Source organism: Carettochelys insculpta, chromosome 23 (genome assembly GCF_033958435.1).
Source record: "Carettochelys insculpta isolate YL-2023 chromosome 23, ASM3395843v1, whole genome shotgun sequence".
NCBI lineage: Eukaryota > Metazoa > Chordata > Testudines > Carettochelyidae > Carettochelys > Carettochelys insculpta.
In genome coordinates this window covers 11,213,004-11,235,422 of record NC_134159.1, presented here as the reverse complement: position 1 = coordinate 11,235,422, position 22,419 = coordinate 11,213,004, and the positions used below count along the sequence as shown (strand labels likewise).

The 22,419-nt window shown below is 42.4% G+C and overlaps 1 protein-coding gene across 5 annotated transcripts in view; it reads right to left on the bottom strand.

Annotated features, from left to right (window-relative positions):
- Window positions 1-3,975: 3,975 nt before the first annotated feature.
- DDI2 (DDI proteasomal shuttling factor 2) overlaps window positions 3,976-22,419 on the bottom strand; it is a 41,279-nt gene continuing 22,835 nt past the window's right edge. Inside the window, exons 1-2 of one of the 5 annotated variants that reach the window (XM_074975926.1) lie at window positions 15,389-15,457; window positions 3,976-13,385 (exon numbers count right to left, since the gene is read on the bottom strand). In XM_074975926.1, coding sequence (XP_074832027.1) covers window positions 11,437-13,350 — 1,914 coding nt within the window. In that variant the 5' untranslated portion in view covers window positions 13,351-13,385; window positions 15,389-15,457 and the 3' untranslated portion in view covers window positions 3,976-11,436. Of the gene's footprint in view, window positions 13,386-15,388; window positions 18,018-22,419 lie in introns of those variants that run through there. The other 4 variants (XM_074975928.1, XR_012642389.1, XM_074975925.1 and 1 more) reach the window with 4 other exon arrangements.

Genomic DNA, 22,419 nt, shown 5'->3' with positions numbered 1-22,419 from the left:
TATGACGACCTTTAACATTGTTGGTCACGGATGTGATTTTTCAGTGATCATTATACTGGTAATACCTGAACAAGGATGTATTACTGGTACCAATATGCTTATATTGGCATAGCTTATTCCTCTTTCAATACAGGTATAAATAAAGCAAAACGACTTGGCTGTAGACAAGGCTCAAATCTCTGGGAGGAAAAACAACATCTAGAAAGTGAAAAAAACCCTGTGATTATAAATAAGCAATGGCCACTGAGAAAGGGTGTTTCCAGAAGAATCCAGCAGACTGCTTCTTGTCCGTTTGCTGTTTAGTGTTTTTATCAATGACCTGGCAGAAAACAAAATCATCAGTAGTAAAGTTTGGAGCATAGGCCATTGACAACCATTTGCCATCCTCACCTGTCCTGGGCAATCTTTTCCAAGGGGATGTGGTAACTGGTGAACAGAGGTCTTTGATTCAGAGCAATCTGGATAGCCTGGTAAAGTAAGGCCCTAGTAGATAATATGCATTTCACTGTGGATAAACGTCACTAGACTCACCTAGGAACAAAGTGCACAGGAGCGGGGCTCTGGCCAAGGAAGCACTAACCCTGGGAAAAGACTTGGGAGGGGTGGGTCTTGGTGGGTAATCAGCTGACCACAAGCTTGTGTTCAGTGTGATGCATTGAACTTATTCAGTCCTGGGATGCATAAACAGTGACCTCTTGCACAGGGGGTAGAGAGAGGACTCTTCCCATATTTGGCACTGCTGGAATATCACGTCCAGTGCCCACAGTTCAAGAAAGATGTTGATAAATTAGGGAGGGTTTAGAGAGCAGCCATAACAATGAGTCAATGTTTAAAATATCTACCGTATAGTCAGTCAGGGCTGTCCCTGAGGGTGGTGCAGGACCTCTGTGTGGAATGCATTTTATGTGCACCACCAGCAGAAGCACACGCTGCTGGCTGTGGGTGCTCTGCTAATCAACTGGGTGGCACCTGAATCTCCCCTGGGGGGCTGCCCAAGCACTCCACTCACAGGAGCACTGCCTGGCATAACTCCCCTTTCCACTCCGGACCCTGCACCCACTGGACTCCCACTCCGTCGCTTCTCCCATACCCCTTCACCAGAGCCATGCAGCCCACCAGGGAAGCCTAGCACTAGGGGTCAGGCTGCCCCTTACCCACCAGCAGCAGCAGAAAGCAGAGCCACCTGGGGCCCAGTCCATACTTCCAGCTCCCAGTGCTATGGGCAGAATCACAGAATCATAGGGCTGGAAGGGACCTCAGGAGGTCAACTAGTCCAGCCCCCTGCTTCAAGCAGGATCAACCCCAACTAAGTCATCCCAGCCAGGACCTTGTCCAGCCGGGACTTAAAAACCTCAAGGGAAGGAGAATCCACCACCTTTGTAGGCAACGCATTCCAATGCTTCACCACCCGCCTGGTGAAGAAGTTTTTCCTAATATCTAACCTACACCTCTCCCTCTTCAACTTCTGACCATTATTCCTTGTTCTGCCATCTGACACCACTGAGAACAGTTTCTCACCCTCCTTTTTAGAGCTCCCCTTCAGGAAGTTGAAGGCTGTTATTAAATCACCTCTAAGTCTTCTCTTCTGTAAACTAAACAAGCCCAAATCCCTCAGCCTGTCCTCATGGGTCTTGTGCTCCAGACCCTTAGTCATTTTTGTCAAGTATCAGAGGGGTAGCCGTGTTAGTCTGGATCTGTAGCAGCAACGAAGGGTCCTGTGGCACCTTATAGACTAACAGAAAAGTTTAGAGCATGAGCTTTTGTGAGTTAACTCACTTCTTCAGATGCTGGTCATCACCAGTAACTGAAGAAGTGAGTTAACTCACGAAAGCTCATGCTCTAAACTTTTCTGTTAGTCTATAAGGTGCCACAGGACCCTTAGTCATTTTTGTTGCCCTTCGCTGAACCTGCTCTAGCAAATCCACATCCTGTTTATATTGCGGGGCCCAAAACTGGACACAATATTCCAGATGTGGCCTCACCGGTGCCGAATAAAGAGGAATAACTACTTCTCTAGATAATGGCTCTGCTTATAGTGATAGACTTAAGAGTTCAAAGTGCTTAGCTAAAGAAAGAGAAGGTGAAGGAATGTCTTGATTTTAACCAAAGTACCTACAAAAGGAACAAAGATTTAATGCTGAGTTCTAGCAGAGAAGGATTAACACAGTCCAATGGGTGGAAGGTGAAGCTAGACAAATTCAGATTAGAAATAAGGTGCATGTTTGTAATGGTGCAACTAACTAAGCACTGGAGTAAATTACCTGTGACAAACTCAAGCTTGAATGGGTCTCTGAAAGCTCTGCTCTGGGAATCCCTCTGCAGCCTGTGTGATACAGGAGGTCAGACCAGGGGATCACAGTGATGCCATCAGGCCTTGGAATCTATTCCAGTCTCCATCTCCCAGGGGAAGCATGTGTGGTCCCATCACTGGCTATGTTTAGAACGGCACTGGACAAAATAAAAGCATGCTCTCTACGGACTCCCCTCCACTGGTGGCCTACAAGGCCTTTTCCGTCTCTAAGATTCTTCCAGATTGATCTTGCAGAGACCACCTTCAAGGTTCAGATTTTCCTTCATTCATTGATACCATCACTGACAACCCAAGAGCCCAGTGGACATTTCAGGAATTTAAACACAATCACCTTAAGTACAGAACCTGGAACGCTGGTAAAACCCATGTTCCGAGATTTCAAAGGGACTCGTTTGCCATTCTATTGCTGAGTGCTCAAACAGCTTTGTTTTTTAATTGAGGAAAGTTTATCTGGCAGTAACACTGATGCCTTCTGAGGTGATCAAGACCCAGTAAATTAAAGTTTTGCTTAGCAGTCACTCATCCGGAGCGGTTTTTGTCATTATTGTCACCCATTTCAGAAGGAAAACGAGTGTTTCCCTTCAGAACTAAATAGCTATTCTTCCTACGTTTTAAGTGGTCCGTTTGGCCTTTGTGACATGACAGCCCCAATGTGCCCACCTAGAAACTCATTGCTGTAAAAAAAAAAAAAAAATGGTTAGATCCATTCTGTTAAATGGGCATAAGGGGAAGAGGAGAAGAGAATCGTTTTGTTTCTCCTTTATTTCTGATGAAAAACAGTTGAAATATGAGCTCTCTTTAGTGGCCATGAACTGAACAGTTTTTGGGAAAAGGATTAAATTAAAGACCCAGACAGAACACTGGCTGCAACACGTACTGATAAATGAGTCAGGCCACCTATACAAATGACCTCCAAGCCAATCAGAATGCAAAACCTTGCACACGTAATTTACTCAATTAAGATTCCACACTAGGGTTGTGGCTACACAAGCCCCTGCCCTTTGAAAGGGGGATGTTAATAAGCCACTTCAGCAGATGCTACTGAGGCATTGCCATGAATATGCAGCACCTCATTTGCATAATGGCAGTCACGCACGTTTTGAAAGTGCTGCTTTCCAAATGCATGTCATTCATGTAGACTGGGGCCTTTTTAAAGGACCCCCCCTCCCCAAGATTTCAAAAGCCCATTCTTCCTATTTGGTTTTGGGAAGAAGAGGCTTTCGAAATTCAGGGGGTCCTTTTGAAAGTCCCCCATCTACGTGAGCAGCATGTGTTTTGAGACCAGCACTTTTGAAATGCTCACGCTGCCGTTATGCTAATGAGGCACTGCACATTCATGGAAGTGCCTCGTTAGCATCTGCCAAAGTAGCTCATTAGCATCCCCCTTTCAAAAGGCGGGGCTAGTGTAGCCACAGCCTAGTGGCCTGAGAACGTCAAACAGAAATTTACCAACCTCACACAACTCATCACAAGTAAGGATTTTTACAGCAGTGTACATTTTTGTTAAGCTCATTACTTATCAAAATGGAAATATAAAAAAATCACTTTTGCTTTAGGAAGAAGTAGGGATAAGAATTTGAAGCCAGTAAGCGAGGTCAATATAACCCAAAGCAGAGAAAACTCTCTTTATACATTAATGCTGTAAACAAACTGACCAGACAATATTATGATAAAACTTTTATTTTTTAAATATCAAATTTTTTGCACATCACTTTTTCACCTGGACAGTCCCCCCGTATTAAAAAAAAAAAATCAAATCAAATTTAAAAAGAGAGAGACCTGTGTTTATTACCAAGGCCAGAACTACCTCCCATAACCAGATCAAAGAACTGCAAGAAAAGCCACATAGGTTCTGCCCAGAAGAGAAACTGACACAGCTTTAGTATTCCTGAGAAACAGATTCCCTCCTGTTCCTTAAGTGAGTTTGCAAAATCCGTAAGTTAAAAAGCATCAGTCAAATAGGTAACTAAACAGCTTGATATTTGGTTACAGATAAACACTGTAGGAAAGATTTATAATGCTTTAGAGGGGAAGGATGCTTCACAATAAGCTGCATTTTCCATTCTGACTTGCAACAATTGGTGTGTGTGTGGGGGGGAGATCAAAGAAAATAAATGTATGCCTTTATACTAGCATTTCCATGGAGCTACTTGGCAAAAAGTCCAATTATGGTAAAGAAACCTCTCAAGTTCACAGCCTGTTATCCATTCCACTCATGAATGGTAAAAACCTTTAAAATGGTTTGCAAGTTGAGGCTGCAGTGAGCAAGCTCAAGCACATGCTCCTCTGAGGACAACAGCTACTAAGAGACAGGGAGAAGGGAACATTTGCAAGCTGTGCCTGGTTGACAGCCCTGAAGAGCAAAGTGTCCACTATCCACAGAAAGCTCAGCATCGGCAGAAGCACTGCAAATTTTCCCTCTTCCTCCATTTACCTTCCAATCTACAGCAAGCCGACCCAGTAGCTGCTATTTGCATCAAGCGTCACCCTTACAACTGCTTCCATTGTCAGCCTCAGAAAGACAGGTCATGTATTGAACAGGCCAATACCCTCTTATCTGTGAAGATCCCTCTACAGTAGCTGAAATAGTCGGACATCAAAGTCCTAACATTATGGAGACACAGTCTACAAGCCAACAAGCTCAGGTTGCGCAAAAGACCTTAATACAAAAGACCAACCCAGAAGGAACTGACCAAACACTGTGACTGTGTCTTATTCCCTCCTCTGGAAAGGCAGGGTACATTCTGCCTCACCACTAGCCATTTCTTGAGAGGCTCTGCTTTCTACTGTACTCACCATGACCCAGCTCCCTCTTTTCTCCACCCAGCACAACCGGACCCACTGTCTTCTGCAGACATCCACTCTGCCCCATATCATAGCACATTACGCATTCAGCTTTAAATGTGGGAATGAGAGAATTTCTTCTAGAGGAACTAGAGCTATTGACAGAGGATGTCCCTGACAGTGGGATTTTTAAGAAGCTTCTGCTTCTTCTCATATTCCACATTAAAAAAAAAATTGTTTCTGCCACTTACACGTTTCATAAGGAGGCACTAGGAAGGGGCTGATGGGTCATTCTGTTGACCAGTTTGCCATGGAGCTGAAGAAGCATAGGAACAGTCTCATTCATAGAACAAGGCACATATATCATTTGGGCACTTTACTCTGTTGATAATCAACTGAGCAGCGCCCAAGGGCAAAGCATGGTGTGGTACAAGGCCCAACAGCTCCTCCATGTCTGCTTCAAGTGGTAAAGCCCAGATGCTTCTACAGAGACTTTCCCCATGCTGGACCAGTGTGGGGTTCTGCGCCTCAGGACTGAGAGGCACTGGCAGAGTTGGGGTGTGGGGAAACATAAGAAAATATCCCTGTTTGGGATAAGTGCTCCCAATGCAGAGAGAAGGCTTGAGAAGAGGAGATGCTGGTAAAAGAAGCTCTAATCGGGATTGCTGTTTAGGAACAATGTCTGAGTCAGCAATGCTGGATTGACACATCAGCTTCTTTAAAGCTGAACTGAAGTTAGGATCCATCTCCATGCCTCTCAGGAAAATGGTGCTGGGGTCAGGAGTCAGCCAGATGAAGAGGAGGTTAAGATAAAATCCCAGCGACTGGCTGTTGCAAGTGAAGCAAACAAGAGGCCACCAAATCTGAAAGGGAACAAAATAACAGACACGTTCCTTTCTCCCTCTCTGTTGGGGCTGGGAGGAGACAGGGAGATATAGAATGAGGAGCCTAAACCCACTGGACATCATCTCCAGCCCCTAGTTCTCTAGAACACTTAGCAGTATGTAACACACCTTGGTCTAGAAATAATACTCTTCAGTTACAGCAACATGGACCCAAAGAAATTCAAAGGGCTTTACACACTTTATAAAGCCTTCCGCCATCCATGCTAAGTGAGAGAAACAGCCCATGTTACATGTGGGCTAAGGCAAAGAGGTTAAGTGATTTGCCAGCAGCTACCAAAAACTTCTTGGTATCTTGGGCGACCCATGGTGCTGCCAGTTTCCCTATTTGTAAAATGGAGAAAACATTTCCCTTGCTCACCAGACTGTCATAAGATTTAACTCCATTTTTTCAGTTTCAAGACCCTTGATTGAAGGTGCTACCAATGCAAAAGATCTGGACGGACTCCCTTTCGGAGGAATTTGCATGGCCCCTTCAATCTTCGTTGCCTTCACTAAAGGCATTACGCAGTACAAGTGCTTAACTGTAGTTTGCAAATGGAAAAGGCCAATGAACAACACTGAACCCAGACTTTTGGAAACAACCAGCCTGATGTGGATCCGTTTCTTGGCAAAAATCAAGACACTGTCAAAGGACAACCAGGAAAATTTAAAAAAAAACCCTCCATCCTTGTCCTTACTTTCATTTTGCCTTCCACTCCAGCTCACACAACTTGCTCATTGTCTATATATTTACACCCATCCTTGTTACGTTTCCAACTGAAGAACTCATATGTTCATAAAGTTATGACGGTACAGTTACGCTGCAGTCATGTCTTTGGTTTGATGTATACAATGCTTATTATAAACATGTTAGCCCTCAGAAAAAATGCTTAATGTGGCTATTTGGTTTACACAGGATGGATTCTAATCCCCTCAGCAGCTGTATCTACACTTACATTCCTCCTTTGAAAGAGGAATTCAAATGAGGCACTGATTTACATATCACATGCTTCATTTGCATAATCTTTTAGAGAGATTCTTTCAAAAGAAAAAAGTAGTGTAGGTGGGGCTCTTTAGAAAATAAACCTCATCTTTGAAAGAACCTTTCTTCCTATTTTTGTTTCAGGAATCACAAGTGTTTGTGGAGGAATCATCAGCATTGTAAAATCAAGCCTTAACTCCAATGGCATTCTTTATTTTGCATGGCAGAGTGGAAAGAAGGGGAAAGAGAGAAGTGGCAAATGTGTCTTCCTGGACACAAGAATAGGTATGCAATCTCTTCTATCACCGTCATCCAACAGTGTTCGAAGTGACATGGAAGCAGAAATAGTAAACGACCCAGCAAAAAGATGTGGTACGCCTTAAAGTAGAAGACAACAGTTTTCAGGTAGCACTTTTAGGAATAACCACTTCATGAATTCTACTGGATTAAGAAAATTCAAGCACATTGTCTTAGAAACAAACTTTTTTTCAATGATATCATGGTTTATTGAATCTTTTTCCTTCAGAGCCAAATTATTTAGTCCCCTTTATTCTTTAATTTAATCCCATTGCATTGCTCACTGAAAGCAACTTTTTAAATAATACAGACATTAAACTCACCAGGTTTAGATGGCTCTTAGGCAATCTTTGAAGCTATTTTACAAAAACAACAAGGTGTGCAGTGGCACCTTAACAGCTAATGATTTTAATATGGCACAAACGTTTGTGATGCATGAAGATGCATGACGTGGGGAAAGAAAAAGCTATAGAGATGGGAGTGTTACATCAATCAGGGTGGATGTGAATAAGGTGAGAACACTTAAAGAGGAAAATTACTTATTGTAAGGAGAGCCATTTCCAGTTCCTCTCTGTACAACAGAATAAAGTGATACAAATCAGACAAACATCAAACACCAAACACAAAAACCAGTGGGAGAACATTTTAATCTCCCTGGACACACACCTACAGACTTGGAAGTTGCCGCTCAACTCTTCAAAACACAGATTGCAACATGAAACTGCTGAGATGGAATTCATATGCCAATTTCACACCATCAGAATGGGTCTGCATAGGGAATGGGAATGGCTCTCTCATTACACTAATGATGAAGTGAATCTGTGCTCATGAAAGCTCATGCTCAAAACTTTTGTTAGTCTAGAAGGTGCCACAGGACCCTTCGTTGCTCATTACAATAAGTAACTTTCTATTTTAGGTCATCTCACCTTTTTATCCACATCCACCCTGACTGAATTAGCTGTGATGTAACTCTCATCTCTGTATCCCTACCATAATCTCTTTATTTTTCTTTCACTTCATGCACCTAATGAATTGAGTTGCAACTCACATAACATGATGCAATAAATTATTAGTCTTTAAGGTACCGTTGGACTCCTAGTTGTTTTTGCTGAAACAGATTAAAACACAGCTACCGCCCTGAAAGCTATTTTAGGTTTGGGGTCAGGCCTGTTTCTAGCCATTCAAAGAAAGCAACACAGGAAATTCTAAGAGTACTGATGTGTGTTTATTTTCAGTACAGCATGGGCAGAGTTCAAATATGTAAAAAAATTAAAAACTATTTTATCACAAAATAAAACTATCAAAGCAAATTGGTTTCATTAGCATAAATTCTGCAGGTACAATCTGTAAGTATGGCCATAAAGCTAGAACCTTGTTTAGTGCAAAGCAGCCCAACTTCATGTAGCTATTAACTGCTTCTAAAAAATTACATGTAAATCCAACAAGGGTATTGTAATATTGATAACTAATAATTGGTGTTTTAAGGAGCGGGCAATTAACTAAGTTATGCACTAAGGGCAGAAAAGTCGGCTCTTACATATACATAAGAGGGCAGGCCCTCAGTGTCTTCAGCTCAGCTATGAGCATATCTAGGGGCAGAGTTGTCCTGTCCATTGGATGGTTCAGGGGAGCAGTCCTGGGCCCACACTTTGAGGGGCTCCGCAGGGCCCCAGGCTATCTGGGGAATTACCAAACAGCCTGGTGTGAGCAGCAGAGGCCAGGTCCACCCCTGCACTCAGCAATGGAAGCCAAGGGAAGCAGAGCAACCCAGCATTTTGTGTTGCTCTGTCATCTCCCAGTTGGGTCATAGCGCTTCACTGGGTCAACAGAAGTAGAATAATTTGGCCCCAGGCCAGTCTGCTTCCTGCCTCTGTGGTGAGTGCAGCATTGGGGAGGGGGTGTGTGGGAGGAGCCCAACTTCAGCCCTCCCATTAATCCTCCGGGCTGTGTCACTTGGAGAGGGGATTTGGGAGAAGGGATGCAGTGCGGGAAGGAGGGGACAGAATGGAGCAGGAGTAGGACAGGACAAGCCCAGGCCCCACACCTGCTTATCGATGATACTACCTAGGAGCAAAGCCTGACTGTTTGGACAGCCAAAGATAGGAAGGAAGCTCTATTATTAGTTAGTCTGCAGTACAGCTGAAGCAAATGCAAATAGGCTTCATGGAGTCCAACACCAGAAAGGACCATCTTGATCATCTGGTTTGACCTTCTGGATAACACTGGCCATAGAACTTCCCCTCAGAAATTCCATGTTCTAGGATATGATAATACATCTCATTTCCAAAGGGCGTTTGGAAGAGACTCTTAGAAGTCAGTTCTACAATATTGGCCCAAGGCACTACAGCTTATCACAGGGTCCTGCCATATTTGGAGTTATTACTACAGAATATTTCACAAAGTGTCCTGTCATCATTTTTTCCCCTCAAAGATTTTAATGCAGGGTAAAAATCCTGAAACACATGATTTTGTGTAGTTTCAATTCTACTGTTGCCAACCCTCTGAAAACTATTAGAGGTTTGCAGAATTCCTCAAAGTTGCTCTTGCCTACATCATACACTCAAAAAAAAAAGCCATTCCCCTCACTGCTATCAGGGATTCTCTAGTATATATATCCCACTGACTATGTGTGGGTTATAAATCACTCCCCCAAAAGTCACCAAATGCACATATGCAAATATTCTACACAACCAAAAACAAGGATAAGCTCCGAGGTCCAGAAAAACCCAAGGTACCTAATGTGTTGAAGAAATTTATCATAAGCCACTGTGGACTCAATTCCAGCTTATTTATCTAACACTGGAAGTATTTTATTGTACATCAGAGATCTGCATATGGGACTAGACGCAGGTTTCTAATCACAATTTGGCATCACAATTTACCCTCTTCCCCTCCTCAATGTCAGAAGAAAATAGTTCATCCCCATGAATGCACCTGATGTTCCTGAGCACAGCCTTAATGAGTCCCAACAAGACAATTCTTGATGAGCACCTCCAAAGCCCCTCAATGATTCTAATGCATGTGCCAGATCAGTGCCCTAGTTACAGATTACTTTATGTGGGGAAGCTTCACCTGTTACATGATACTAAACCTCAGTCTACTAAGTTTTTGCAGTTAGCATGTCTGTGATCAAAATCATAGACTTTCAGTGTTCATTTTAGAAAGGGCTGAGAAGTTGAACACCCCCACCAAGAGAAACAAGTGCAAAGGTGACTTCTTCATAGGTCCCTACTCAGTGTAACAGAGAGTACATTCTCTGAACAGTTACAGCATATGCCTTTGTAAGGGACTGGGGCAAGAGAAGAAAAGGGCCATAGAAACTGATGATTTGTTTAAACAATTTCATAAGGTATCTGCTTAACGCTTCCTCTCCTGCCTCCTGCGTGCATGAAGATTATGGGCAAACCTATATAAAATACCCTTTTATTTCATTCCCCTTACAAAGATTAACACCAAGACACCATCAGATAATTTGCCTCGTGTCTTATTTTTGGTAGCACCACATTTTCTCTGCCGCCCGCCCGGTAAACTAACAGTAGCCCAAGAGCCAAAATGTTGCATGTTATCTATGCATCAGCTTTCTTTCAGTGCACAAAAGGTGCAAGCGTTGAATATCCCTGCAAACGTTTTTTGGAACCAGAGCCTATGGGCATTGATGGACCTCTAGTCATTGGCATCAACCTAATATCTGATTATAAAGCAGAAGTAGAGCGATGTCTAGTAAAATTCCAAAAAGCTTAATTGGACAAGCTTTGTTTCAGTTTGTACCATACCGAATTCATAGTTTGTGTGCCTCTCCTACAACAGCATATGCTCTGCCATGCTTTGGGGATGGACCTATGTGCACATTTAATTCATTTCATAATCTGCTTTGTGCTGAATGGAGTGGTGCTTTTCTCAATGTCTTCTGCTTTTTATGTATATTATTGGAGCTCATTCTAAAAATCATACAATAAAAATGATTTTATTCCACTATGCACCATTTAAAGGAAAATTAAAAGCTAATGTGTTTACACAATGCCAGCACTTTTCTTTTAAAAGGCTCAAATTGAACATGTGCCACACAAATTATAAAATAACTCGGGGGAATTTTTTAAAAAACATTAAGCTTGCAGGTTACGCTAAAGAATTTAGATACGTTCTTTAAAAGAAGGATGGAGCAGTCAACCCCGCCATAGTCACATAGGAACTACAATATTCTTGGCTAATAAAAAGAGAAGAGCAAGGTTTGCATTTCCACCAGCTTGCTCCAAAGCTTCAAGAGCTTCTCTCAGGGTAAAGCCAGCACACAGAATCTGATCAATGTCAGCTTCAGGGAAAATGGGCAAAGGAACTCTGGAGCCAACATCCAGATCACTGACTGATGGACAGTACAATGGCTCAACAAATCCACGTGGTGGCCTTGGATCTTCAGGATTTGAGGATCGGTTAATTACTTCAGACACTTCTGTTAATAGGTTCTGACCATCCTGAAGGGCATTCTCCTCCACTGAGACCTCAGGTGAACATGATCTGTTCAGCTCTAAAATTTGACTAGCTGGAACTTGGTCATTTAGTGAACATTCAGGTAAAATTTCTGCCTGCTCTGTACTTTGCAGTTGATCACGTGTTGCAACTGAGTGTAGAATGACAGAATTACTCTGACTTGATGACTTCTTTATCTCTAGAGCATCTTTTTCAACAGCCGACTGGCTGATATTTAAAATCTTGATGTCAACATTTTCTATTTTCATCGCACAAGATGGTGCCCCAGCTAGCCCTTCAGGGTCCACATGCTCAGGCATCACCGTAGGAGAGGAGCTATTTAGATCCCCACTCTCTGGATCCAAACTTTCATAATCAGAAAGCTCCTGGTGTCCCATTTGTTCTTCAAGAATAGTTTCTGGTTGACACACATTTTCCTCAGGTATCAAAATGGTAGAATCTCCCTTCCTATTAATAACCAAAAGTTCATGAAGCTCCTTCAATGCTGCTGTTAAAGATAAACAAGGCTCTTCATTGGATGTTGCTGTATCACTGTTGAGCTGATGAACATCAGAGGAGGAAGAGCTATTTTCAGCTGATAAATTAAGTAACTCATTACACATTCCAGTTATTTCAGTGTTACCTCCAGGCTGCCATGAATCCTCAGTGGAAACCTGATTACTTGACAATATCAACAAAGAGGAGTCATGGTTTGATGACTCCATTTGCAGAGAACAATCTAAGTTCTGAACAGATCCACCAATATTCTTCGCTTGAGTGTTCTGTTTGCTTGACAGGCTATGCACTGTGATTACAGACTGTTCAGGTTCATCTGTTTCCATGAAGATTTCTGTATGCGTACATCCACAAAATGCAGACATTGGGATATTTTCTCTCCCACGTGAAAGCTCTATTTTCTCCAGCCCACTCTCTCCCCTCTCAGCCAGCGTGTCAATGGGCGATTCTGGCGGAACATTCATAAGGCCCTGCTCCCCCAGAGCAGGTAACTCAAGGCCACTGACGTGACAATGTTGTTCTGGGTCAGATGGCTCAATCTGTTTATCCAGGCATTGTTCACTCACTGGTTCTTTGTATGTCTGAAGATCCAAAGGAAAGTCATTCATTTGGTTCAGTCCCAACTGTTCTGAAGGCAATGGTACATCAAGAACTGCCCACTGCCCATGCTTGCTGGTGGTGTCAGACAAATTGCCTTCTCTTACTTCCATAGGAGATTCCAGACCAGAGGCTTGTTCTTTAGCATTATATTTCATTAGACTGTCAGCAGCAACTGTTTTTTCAAGTGTATTGTGTGATGATCTAGTTGGAGAGTTACAGGCTATGGCTCCAGTCGGAACAGCATGGTCACTCACTGCTGAAGGAGAAGCAGGCTCAGAAAGATTCTGAAACAGAAGAGGGTCTGGAGCTAGCTGGCTTTCAGCTGGTGACTCCAAAGGCTTCAGAACTGTAGGATCAATTACCTCTGCTAGATTAGATTTGTGCGAGCAAATGGAAGCAGGGGCAGAGACGGAACGATCAAGTAACTGATTGTTTGGATTACAGTTCTTGGAACTTAGTCCTGAAGCATGAACTGGACTTTTAAATCCATCAGAAGATGGTAAAGATGGCATTTCCAGTGAGGTAGTTTCTTTATCATCACTATTCTCTATACATGGACAGAAAGAGAAGAAGTAGTTAGGGTTATAAGAGCTATTACATTTTTACATAATAGAACAGTTTTGGAACACAAGCAGTATGGGCACTGTGTATCAGCTTGGTATGCCATTGTTGTTGCAAATTGTACTCCTGAAGTGCCACTTTTTCCATGAAATGTATCATAACTAGTTTGTGTGTAAGAACACTTACACAGCTGTCTGAATAAATGCAAATTTGGTAACTGTATTACCAGAACAGTTATATTAATACTGGTGAGCATGCAAGACTGGAGGAAGCCAGGTTAACTTTCCGATCTCAGAATGTTTGCTACACTTGCAATTGGAAGAGACAGTTTAGCTAGGAAAACCAGCAAGTATAGTCTGAAGTCAGTGAGGAAAAAAATGACCCCAAACCAGAAAATCCTATGATTCCACAAGAGCAAGAATATGCTTAAGTAAAAATATTAAGTTCTCAACTCTTCTTCCAGCCCTCTTTCTGTACATTACACACTGCCACTTACATAGGAGATGTGTCCAGGGTATTTGGTGTGCGCATGTGTGCATTAACTTCTACAGTTACTTACTGGTTTGCTGAAGTTTAAAAACAATTTCCACAGAAGTTTATCCTTTTCCATTTGGTAATACCTGCTCCCTTCCCCAAGCCTTGCTCTTCGTAAGAAACAGAAGAGTCCTTTCTTTGTTTGGATATCAGCAAAGATGTGAGATCAATAGCAAAGATAGCACAGAATAATAGAAAAACAGTTTATTATTTGCTATAGTTTCTCATAGTGGTGGATAAAAAACAAAATATTTAGAGTTCAGGAAATATTCACCATCAGATTGTAAGATCAGGTCCTCAATTTTATCTACTCTAAATTATTTGGTAGCTTCTGTCTTCATTCACTTAAACTTTTTTTTTTTCCAAGCTACTGTCTGCCACAATGGGAGGAGGCAGGTAGATGCAATTCACCTCTGAGCAAAGTTACATGATTTCAAACATCTATTTTCATGGCAGTGAAATGCACATCATCTGAAACTTTTTACTTACAGAACCCAGAAGAGCCCCTAAGAAAGACTTGCATCGCTACAGGAAGGCCACATAGTAATACATAACTATTTAATATGTAATCATGCAATTCAAACACATCATGCTAAATAACATTCTCCCAAGGGAGTGTACATTTTAAAGGTATAATGAAGTAGTAGGGTTATGATTCAGTTGTGCCCAAAACACTTCAATTAGTCACAGCTTTACATAATAACCTTACTGCAAGTGTTGAGGTACTGATAAACCCTTTAAAAAAATCAATTGCTATAAATAGGTTCACAGCTTGTTTATTAAACAGTGAACATACACCCAATGCAAGCTGAAGTTGTAGCCTCTCTGTTAGGAAGCTTAACATAACCATATAGTTATTCAGATTTTTTAAATTATTTATACATCTTTATATCTGCTGTCAGATAAAGACCAACAAAAAAGTGGCCTATGGTTGTATATCGGTAAACTCACTTGCTATCAACACAAATTAACTTCTTGCTTTATAAATCCCAAATTAATGCACATATGTCTATGCAGTGACCTTTCACCTCAGGAGACCTGTGTTTAAACCTTTCAGTGAGATGGCCTTGTTCTAGTTCTTGTTTGTGTGCATAGCAAAGTCATCATGCAGTTCAGTGTAATCAGCCACCTCTGCTCAAGAGTCCCACGGTTAAGGCACCATCAGTGCTGTGGTAATAGATGAGGTGAATTACGAAAGTAGCGCAGGAAAGCTCAAACAACTGTTAGCCCCTCCTTTCCATTAGCAAATGATTTAAACAAGTGTTTAAATGAGGGGAAAACACCACACCCAAAGGACTGCTATATTCAGACAAGGAGGTGGAAGGGTTTCACCTTCTGAAAGGAATAAAATGGTCAGTTTCACATCTTGTAAGTTTCTCCATAATACTTTCTGAAGCAAGCTGTTGGCAGGGTGAAAGTTGTAGTTAAAGCTCAGAAATGGGTAGCCATAAATACCTGGTCTGTGGCCCACTTCAGCTGCAGTAAACACACACTATATGCATCAGGGCTTCTGATGGTCTGTTTGGATTAGGAAACACAACACACCAAACTTGTGTTAGCAATTCACAGCACACAGCATGCATGCTTATAGTCTTGTGACTGTTCTCTCCCCTCCCCCAGCTTCTTGCAAGACAGGGTTCTGAACAGCATGAGTTCCTTGCATTCCCTTCCTTCCAGAAGTTCAGCTGGCCAGTCCAATGGAAGAACTTAGACACTTTGCCACGTTGAGTCAAAACGGAACTGCTTTTCAATCAAATTAAGGATTTTGCTGTACCTACATTTGCTCAATAGCATACAGGAGAAGCCATGTATTGGATAAAATTACACAGGGGAAGGCAGGTTTAAACAGCTCACTCTGACTTCTGACAGCAGGCATATTTCAGAGAAGTTGGAGCTGAGGACAGTGCAATAGTTTCTGAATTATGCTCCCAGCTGGCAGTAGCTTGATCCGTGCCCCTGGGTACATCACTTATCCTCTCTGACCCATTTTACATATGGGGATAATACCAGTCTTACAATGGGTATGTGACCTCAAGGCTGTAAGATTTAAGATTGTTGGGTGAAAGGCATCAGGAGCTCTCCATCTCAGCCAGCAGTACTTCTTCAGAACACAAGAGTGACTGAACAGATGTAGCCAAGGGTGTAACATGACTAACAGAGCCTTTTTCACTCAGAAGGGAGAATGGGTCCCATCAGCTGTTAATTGGGTTATTATTAATAATGTCTATGTCTCAAGGAAGATGCATTATCAATAAGTTAAAGTTGCATTCATTTATTTGCACTAAGATTTTGTGTAAACATATCAGCTCGCAAGCTCTTGTCCAGTTTGCAGCATGACCATTGACGAAACTCCCTACAAGTATATCACATTAGGATCGCTCTGTCCAAGTTTTTTATCTCCAGATAGCAATCCAAAACTTCCAAGTGTGCTTTCTGATTTGTTGACATCTGACTGTCCCTTTGCATCGGTACCAAAACTCAGTGACTTTAACAGGACCAGTGTGACAACTGAAGTAATTCAGACACACTGAATTGCTTTCCTTCATTTAACAAATTAAAAAAAAAACCCTCCTCCTTTTAAATACATAAATGGATTGGGTTCTGCTGACTGAACAGGCTAATGTGCGCACCTGGGCTTTGTCTGAAAGTTTATCAAGCCTGTCCTGTAAGAAGTTTGTATCTCCTTGAGCACCTGTTTCCACTGTGTTCCATTTAAATCAAGCAGGGACATGGAGTCTCTGTTGGAGAATGCATTGGAGTACTCCCGTTCTACTGGTTGCACATCTGGTCTTAATGTAACTAGAGCAACAATTCTGCCAAGCTGTGGTTAAAAAAAAAAAAAAATCTGTAAATCCTTCAGCTTCCACATTGTCACAATCTTTTGCAGGGGGAGCGGTGAGATCTGTGCCACGGAATATAAGTGAAAAACAAGACTGGGATGTGTCTCCCTCCAATTAACTCTTAGGCCTTCAGCTGCACAACCTGATTTTTTACAAGGGGAAGAGAAAGGCAGCAGAATCTGCAGAAGGATTTATTTTCTAATGCTGTCAAATAATCAACACAATTACTGTGAATGTACTTGTCCCTAGATGTAAGTCAAGCTATAGAAAGGCATAGATTATTTCTCTATACCAGTGATTTTCAGATTGTGGGGTGGGTCACCCAAGGGAGGCATGGGAATGTGTCAAGACAGGCATGAGCTGTGTGTGTGTTTTAAAAAGAGCTCTGGCTGCTGGGGCTCATGCATAAGGGCTGTGGTCACCTGGGAGGTAGGGAGATGGGATTAAGGGGACTGCAGCCATGTAAGCTCACACTCCTCGCCCCTAATCCCTCACCAGGAGGCAGTCCAGGCTGAGGGCATCCTATCCTGCAGTGGGAGGTAGCAGTGGTGGTCCAGCTGTCAGCAATAAGGTGTTAAATCTGCTGCAACAAGTAATATTGATAAACACCACTTTTGGCATTGCCACCCTACTTCTGCATTACCACAGCACTGCCTTTAGAGCTGGGTGCCTGGACACCAGTTGCTGCTCTTCACCTGTCTTCAGAGTACATGTACTTTGGTGTTGTATAAGTGACTACAGAACAAAGGGGTCAGGGGCATTATGAAAAGTTTGATAACCTCTCATGTACTTACTGCTGCTAGATTTTGTTGTAATTTTGCTATCAGTATCCTAAAATGTCATAGATTACAGGGAGTTGGCATCACCTGCATCCCACAGGGAAGAAATTGTGCATTGCTGGAAGAGAACAAATCCTTGAACACAAATGGAATGCACGTGAAGTTCTTCATGCTAACGAATACACTATTGTTTTTTCATAGGTACTTAGCTGCCAAACTGGCATCTAACTCCAAATTCCAAGCCCTTCTGAAGTGGGCCTGGAAGACTGAATAAAGTTCAGGACTAATTCAGGTGTGTTCAAATGGGAACTTTACTGACCTAATGATGTACAATGTATCTTGAACCAAAAGGGAGTCAAAATCCAAAGCACTACAAAAGTGCACAGGAGATCCTGCAGGGAGATGAGTCTTTTGGGGCTGAACTATATCCTCTCTCTCGGCTTTCTTGATGCCATCTGGAAGCAGCTAATATTTTGGAAAGGAGGAGGACGGTGCAAGAGTTAATATTCTGACAACTCAATATGTGACTAACAATTGCGTATAAATGTGAGGTTTGAGACATGTCTAAGACTAAGTAAAATCACTTGAAACAAAACCTACCTCTCCATTGTATACATATTTTTGAATGTTGGTGTTCCACAAGTGTTCTAGAACAACTAAAGATGGTCTGTTCTATTTTAAATCCCTCTGTTAAATCACAACTTCCTTCAGAGCTGAAACTTTACCTGTTTGGTTTTGCCCAGAAGGAGAGAATGTTGGCAAGTGAACAATGAAGCATTTTAAATCATATTAGCACAAAAATGTTTTTGATAATAGCTCTTGCCATGTTTTCACGTCTCTAACAGCTTAATTTTAAAACCTCAAACTTTTCAGGTTAGTCCTCAGTTATAAAATTCAGGTAATATTGAGTTTTTGATTGTAAAATCACAATCTGACTAATGAGGCTTCAGAAAAAAAATCAGCCTTGGCTTTTCCTCCCTCAAACAATCTAATGGAATAAAAATATTACATGTCCAGTTGAAGAGAAGTCGATGAGCCTAAGCATCAGGATTGGCTCTAGACTTTGCCAGGATCTGATGGTGGCAAGGCCAGATCCACGGTTATGGTTTTTGCCCACCTCTCTGTAAATTAAGGCATGTCTACGCTACAGGTGATACAGTGGCACATCTACAGGGCTACAGCTCAGTAACTCCTTAGTGTAGATGCTTCCTACAGTGATGGAAGAAGATTGTGTGTCAATGTAGGTAATCTGCCCCCCTGAATGACAGCAGCTAGGTCAACAGATTAATTCTTCAGTCAACCTTGATGTATCTAGGCCAGGGGAAGGTAGGTCAGTAAAGCTACGATGCTCAGGGGTCTGAATTTTTCACACCCTGGAACGGAGCAAGTACGCTGACCACACATAAGCGTGGGCCAGGTCCTAGAGATGACAAAAGCTTAGATCTGACTTAAACATTCAAGAAAGCTTTGCATTGCACCTTCCTACAAAAGATCTAGTTTTGTATGATGTTTTAGCTACTTAGTTTTTCCGAGTTACTCTTTAGATCGTGACTATAGGGTGTGAGAGGGAAGGGCTGTAGCTAAAAGAAAACTAAATGCAGTATGAAAGCAATTCTTGTTAAAGCATCTCCGCTCAAAAAGCACATCCCTAGAAATTAAAGTGAATTTCTGAGTAAGAAACTAATGTATAAATCAAAAAAAAAAGCAATTCTTTTGCAAAACTTTTTATTAAAAAAAAAAGCACAAATTCATTTTTCAAATCTTAATCATGGATAAAGCACAGGAAGGATTTTTGCTTTAACTTCTTTAATGTACACTCAAAGCTCATTAATCTGGCAACCCTTAGAAACAGGGTATGCTGGATTAAAGGTTGTGCCAGGTTTGGGGGGATGTACTGTGAGGCCCAGGGTCTGGGTTTTTACCTGGTGCTCTACTCCTGGGGACACGCTTGGGTCCAGGTCTCCTGCCACTTGCAGGATCCAAACCCCCCCCACCCCTATCACTCTGAAAAGCATCAGGGGAAAATGTGTCTGTACGCTGCCAAACGCCCAACTGGGAGTAAGGGGGAGCAGCAGCATGCAGAATCACTTCCTCCTCCATACCATGGGTTTTATGGGATAAGGGACATTCAGAGTACAGAGGTTCAAATATATCAGGAATGTAAATTTAGCCGATTCTGATTGTGGACCACTGGGATGGGAGGTCCAAAGGAAAATCTGAGCTAGGGATGTTAAAGGTTAACTGGCAAAAGCTAAAGCAGGAACAGTTAGGGGGTTGCCCTAGCCCCATAGGACCACCATGAGCAGGGACACTGCAGCCATGCTGAAGTAGCCCTGTCCGTGGTGGCCCTGTGAGGTGAGGGGTGGTTGGGGAGGCCGCTCCAGACCAGTTGGACTCTGGCTGGGCTACTCTGCCACACTGGAGCGCCCCCCCCAACTGTGGCAGTCCGGCAGGCAGGAACACTCTAGCCCAGTCAAAACAGCTCTTGTCCTTGGCCTTTTCAGACACCTCTGCAACCTGTTTAAACAGTTAACTGATTAAACAGGATTTTAGATCCTTAATTTGAACTATTAACCCTTTAACTGTCAGGAGCAAGCGTAATGAATCAATGTTTTTTTCATTCATCTCGTCTCACTGAAGCCACAGTGCACTAACAAAAACAGAATTACAGCATTTCAAACAGCTTGGCTAACTGCTCAACCCTCTGCTTTTAGGCCACTGTCATAGACTTATATACACTAAACTTCTGTGGTGCACTTAAAAGTTCTTAAAACTCACCCCCATGCCTGAGAAACAGTTAATTGGGTCTAAATTCTCTGAAAACATCCAATCAGCATGAAGTGGCATCTAAAAGAAGCTAACAATGTTTAAAACCATTAAAAATGGTCTAGATAGTAAGACAGTAAGTATCATAATGCCACTAAATAATCCAGGATACACCCCCCATCTAGAATACTCTATGGAATTCTGGCTGCCCCAATTCAAAAGAAAAGTTAGAAAAGACGACAAGATACAGAGAAGGGCGACAAAAATACATATGGAACAGCTTCCAAATGCAAAGAGATTAAAAAAAAATGGAACTGTTCAGCTTGGAAAAGAGTTCTAATATAATACAAGATGAAGCATGTGATATGCTATATGTCAGGGGATCACCCTGTAATTCCCCTATTCCTCACCTGTATATTATTGTGATATTGAGTATAAAGCATATCATGTGAGATATAGATAGGTTATGATCTGCTCAAAGTCACTTCTCTAGCCACACATGTATATCATTAATATATGAAGTTCTGAGAATTACGTTGTGTGGCTGTCATTAAAACATACTTTAAACTGCAGATTTAGCCAGATATTGGCTCCTCACAGGCAACAGCAAGGAAAGTAACTGATGCACAGGCAGGGAGTGAAAGAACCCAGCAACAGTCATGGCTCAGCGAGGGAAACTGCAATAGAGCGACTCGCCTGTGTGAGGCCATAACCCAGGGGAACTGCTCAGCTTGGCCTGGAAATTGAGTGAGGCGCCCAGACATACTTCCACTTGTGCTGCCCAAGCACATGGGTCTGAAAGTATAAAACAACACAGTGGCCATGTGCCTGTCCTCTTTCCTTCCCCCATGTACGCTGTAAGCAACAAAGACACAGAGAAGACTGAAGGTTCCAACTGAGGTGACTGACCCAGATTTCAAGGGTGAAATCTGCGTACTATGTATTGCAATATCAAGGGCGTGAAAAAACAACCTGCTTGATGTAGTTATTGCTCAGTCTAATAAGGTTTGAGAGTTTAGACTGCATGTTTATATTTTCTTTTGGTAACTACTCTGACTTGCCTAACATTTTGTAGAATCACAGGAAGTTTGATTAGAAGAGACCTCAAGAGGTCATCTAGTTCAACCACATGCTTAAAGCAGGACCAACCGCAACTAAACCATCCCAGCCAGGCCTTTGTCAAGATGGGCCTTAAAAACCACTAACAATGGAGAGTCTACCACCTACCTAGGCAACCCATTCCAGTGCTTCACCACCCTTCTCATGAAGTTTTTCCTAATATCCAAGCTAGATCCCCTGACCGCTACTTAAGACCATTCTCATTGTTCTATTATCTGCCTCCATCAAGAATAGCCTAGCTCCATCCTTGGTAGTCATTTGACAACTTCTGTAGTCATTAAGTGCCTGTTTGCCTTTATTAGTGAGTTTATGTGCAGTGTCGCTAATCTGCTCAGGTTTTACAAAAGCTGGTGTCTGGCCACTTTTCATTGACGAAATGGTGAACCAATTATTAAGCTGGATGGTAGATTTCCGAGGTACAATGCTTGGAGCTGAGGGGATTTGGCTACGGGCTTCTCTCTGTGCATGGCATTGGAAACTTTCATGCAGTCTAGCTTGGTGTGTACTGACAACAGCACCTGCAGGGATTGCTGCTGTTCATAAAACAGGCACTGAGAGAGTGAGCCCAGGCTGAAGAGAATTAAGGAGGCACAGTGGTCCCCTGGTCTCAGGTTCCTCCTCAAGGACCTTGTGATAGAAGGGTCATCCAAGGCCTTAATTGCAGAACTTGTTGTCTGGGAAAGCTCTGAAGGTCAAAATAATAACAACTGGATTCAAAAGAGTAGGAATTTCATGGAGGATAGATCCACCAATGGCTATTGGCCAACATGGCCTGGGACACAACCCCATGCTCTAGCATCCCTAGGCCTCTGATTACTGGATCTAGGTAACAGGAGATGGGTCACTTGCCACTTCTGTTCTCTTCATTCCCTTTGAAGCCATTGTCGAAAAGACAGAACACTGGACTAGATGGCTGTTCTTATAAGCTAACTTGAGCTCTAGTAGTACAGATACAACTAGGCTGACAGAAGAATTCCATTTA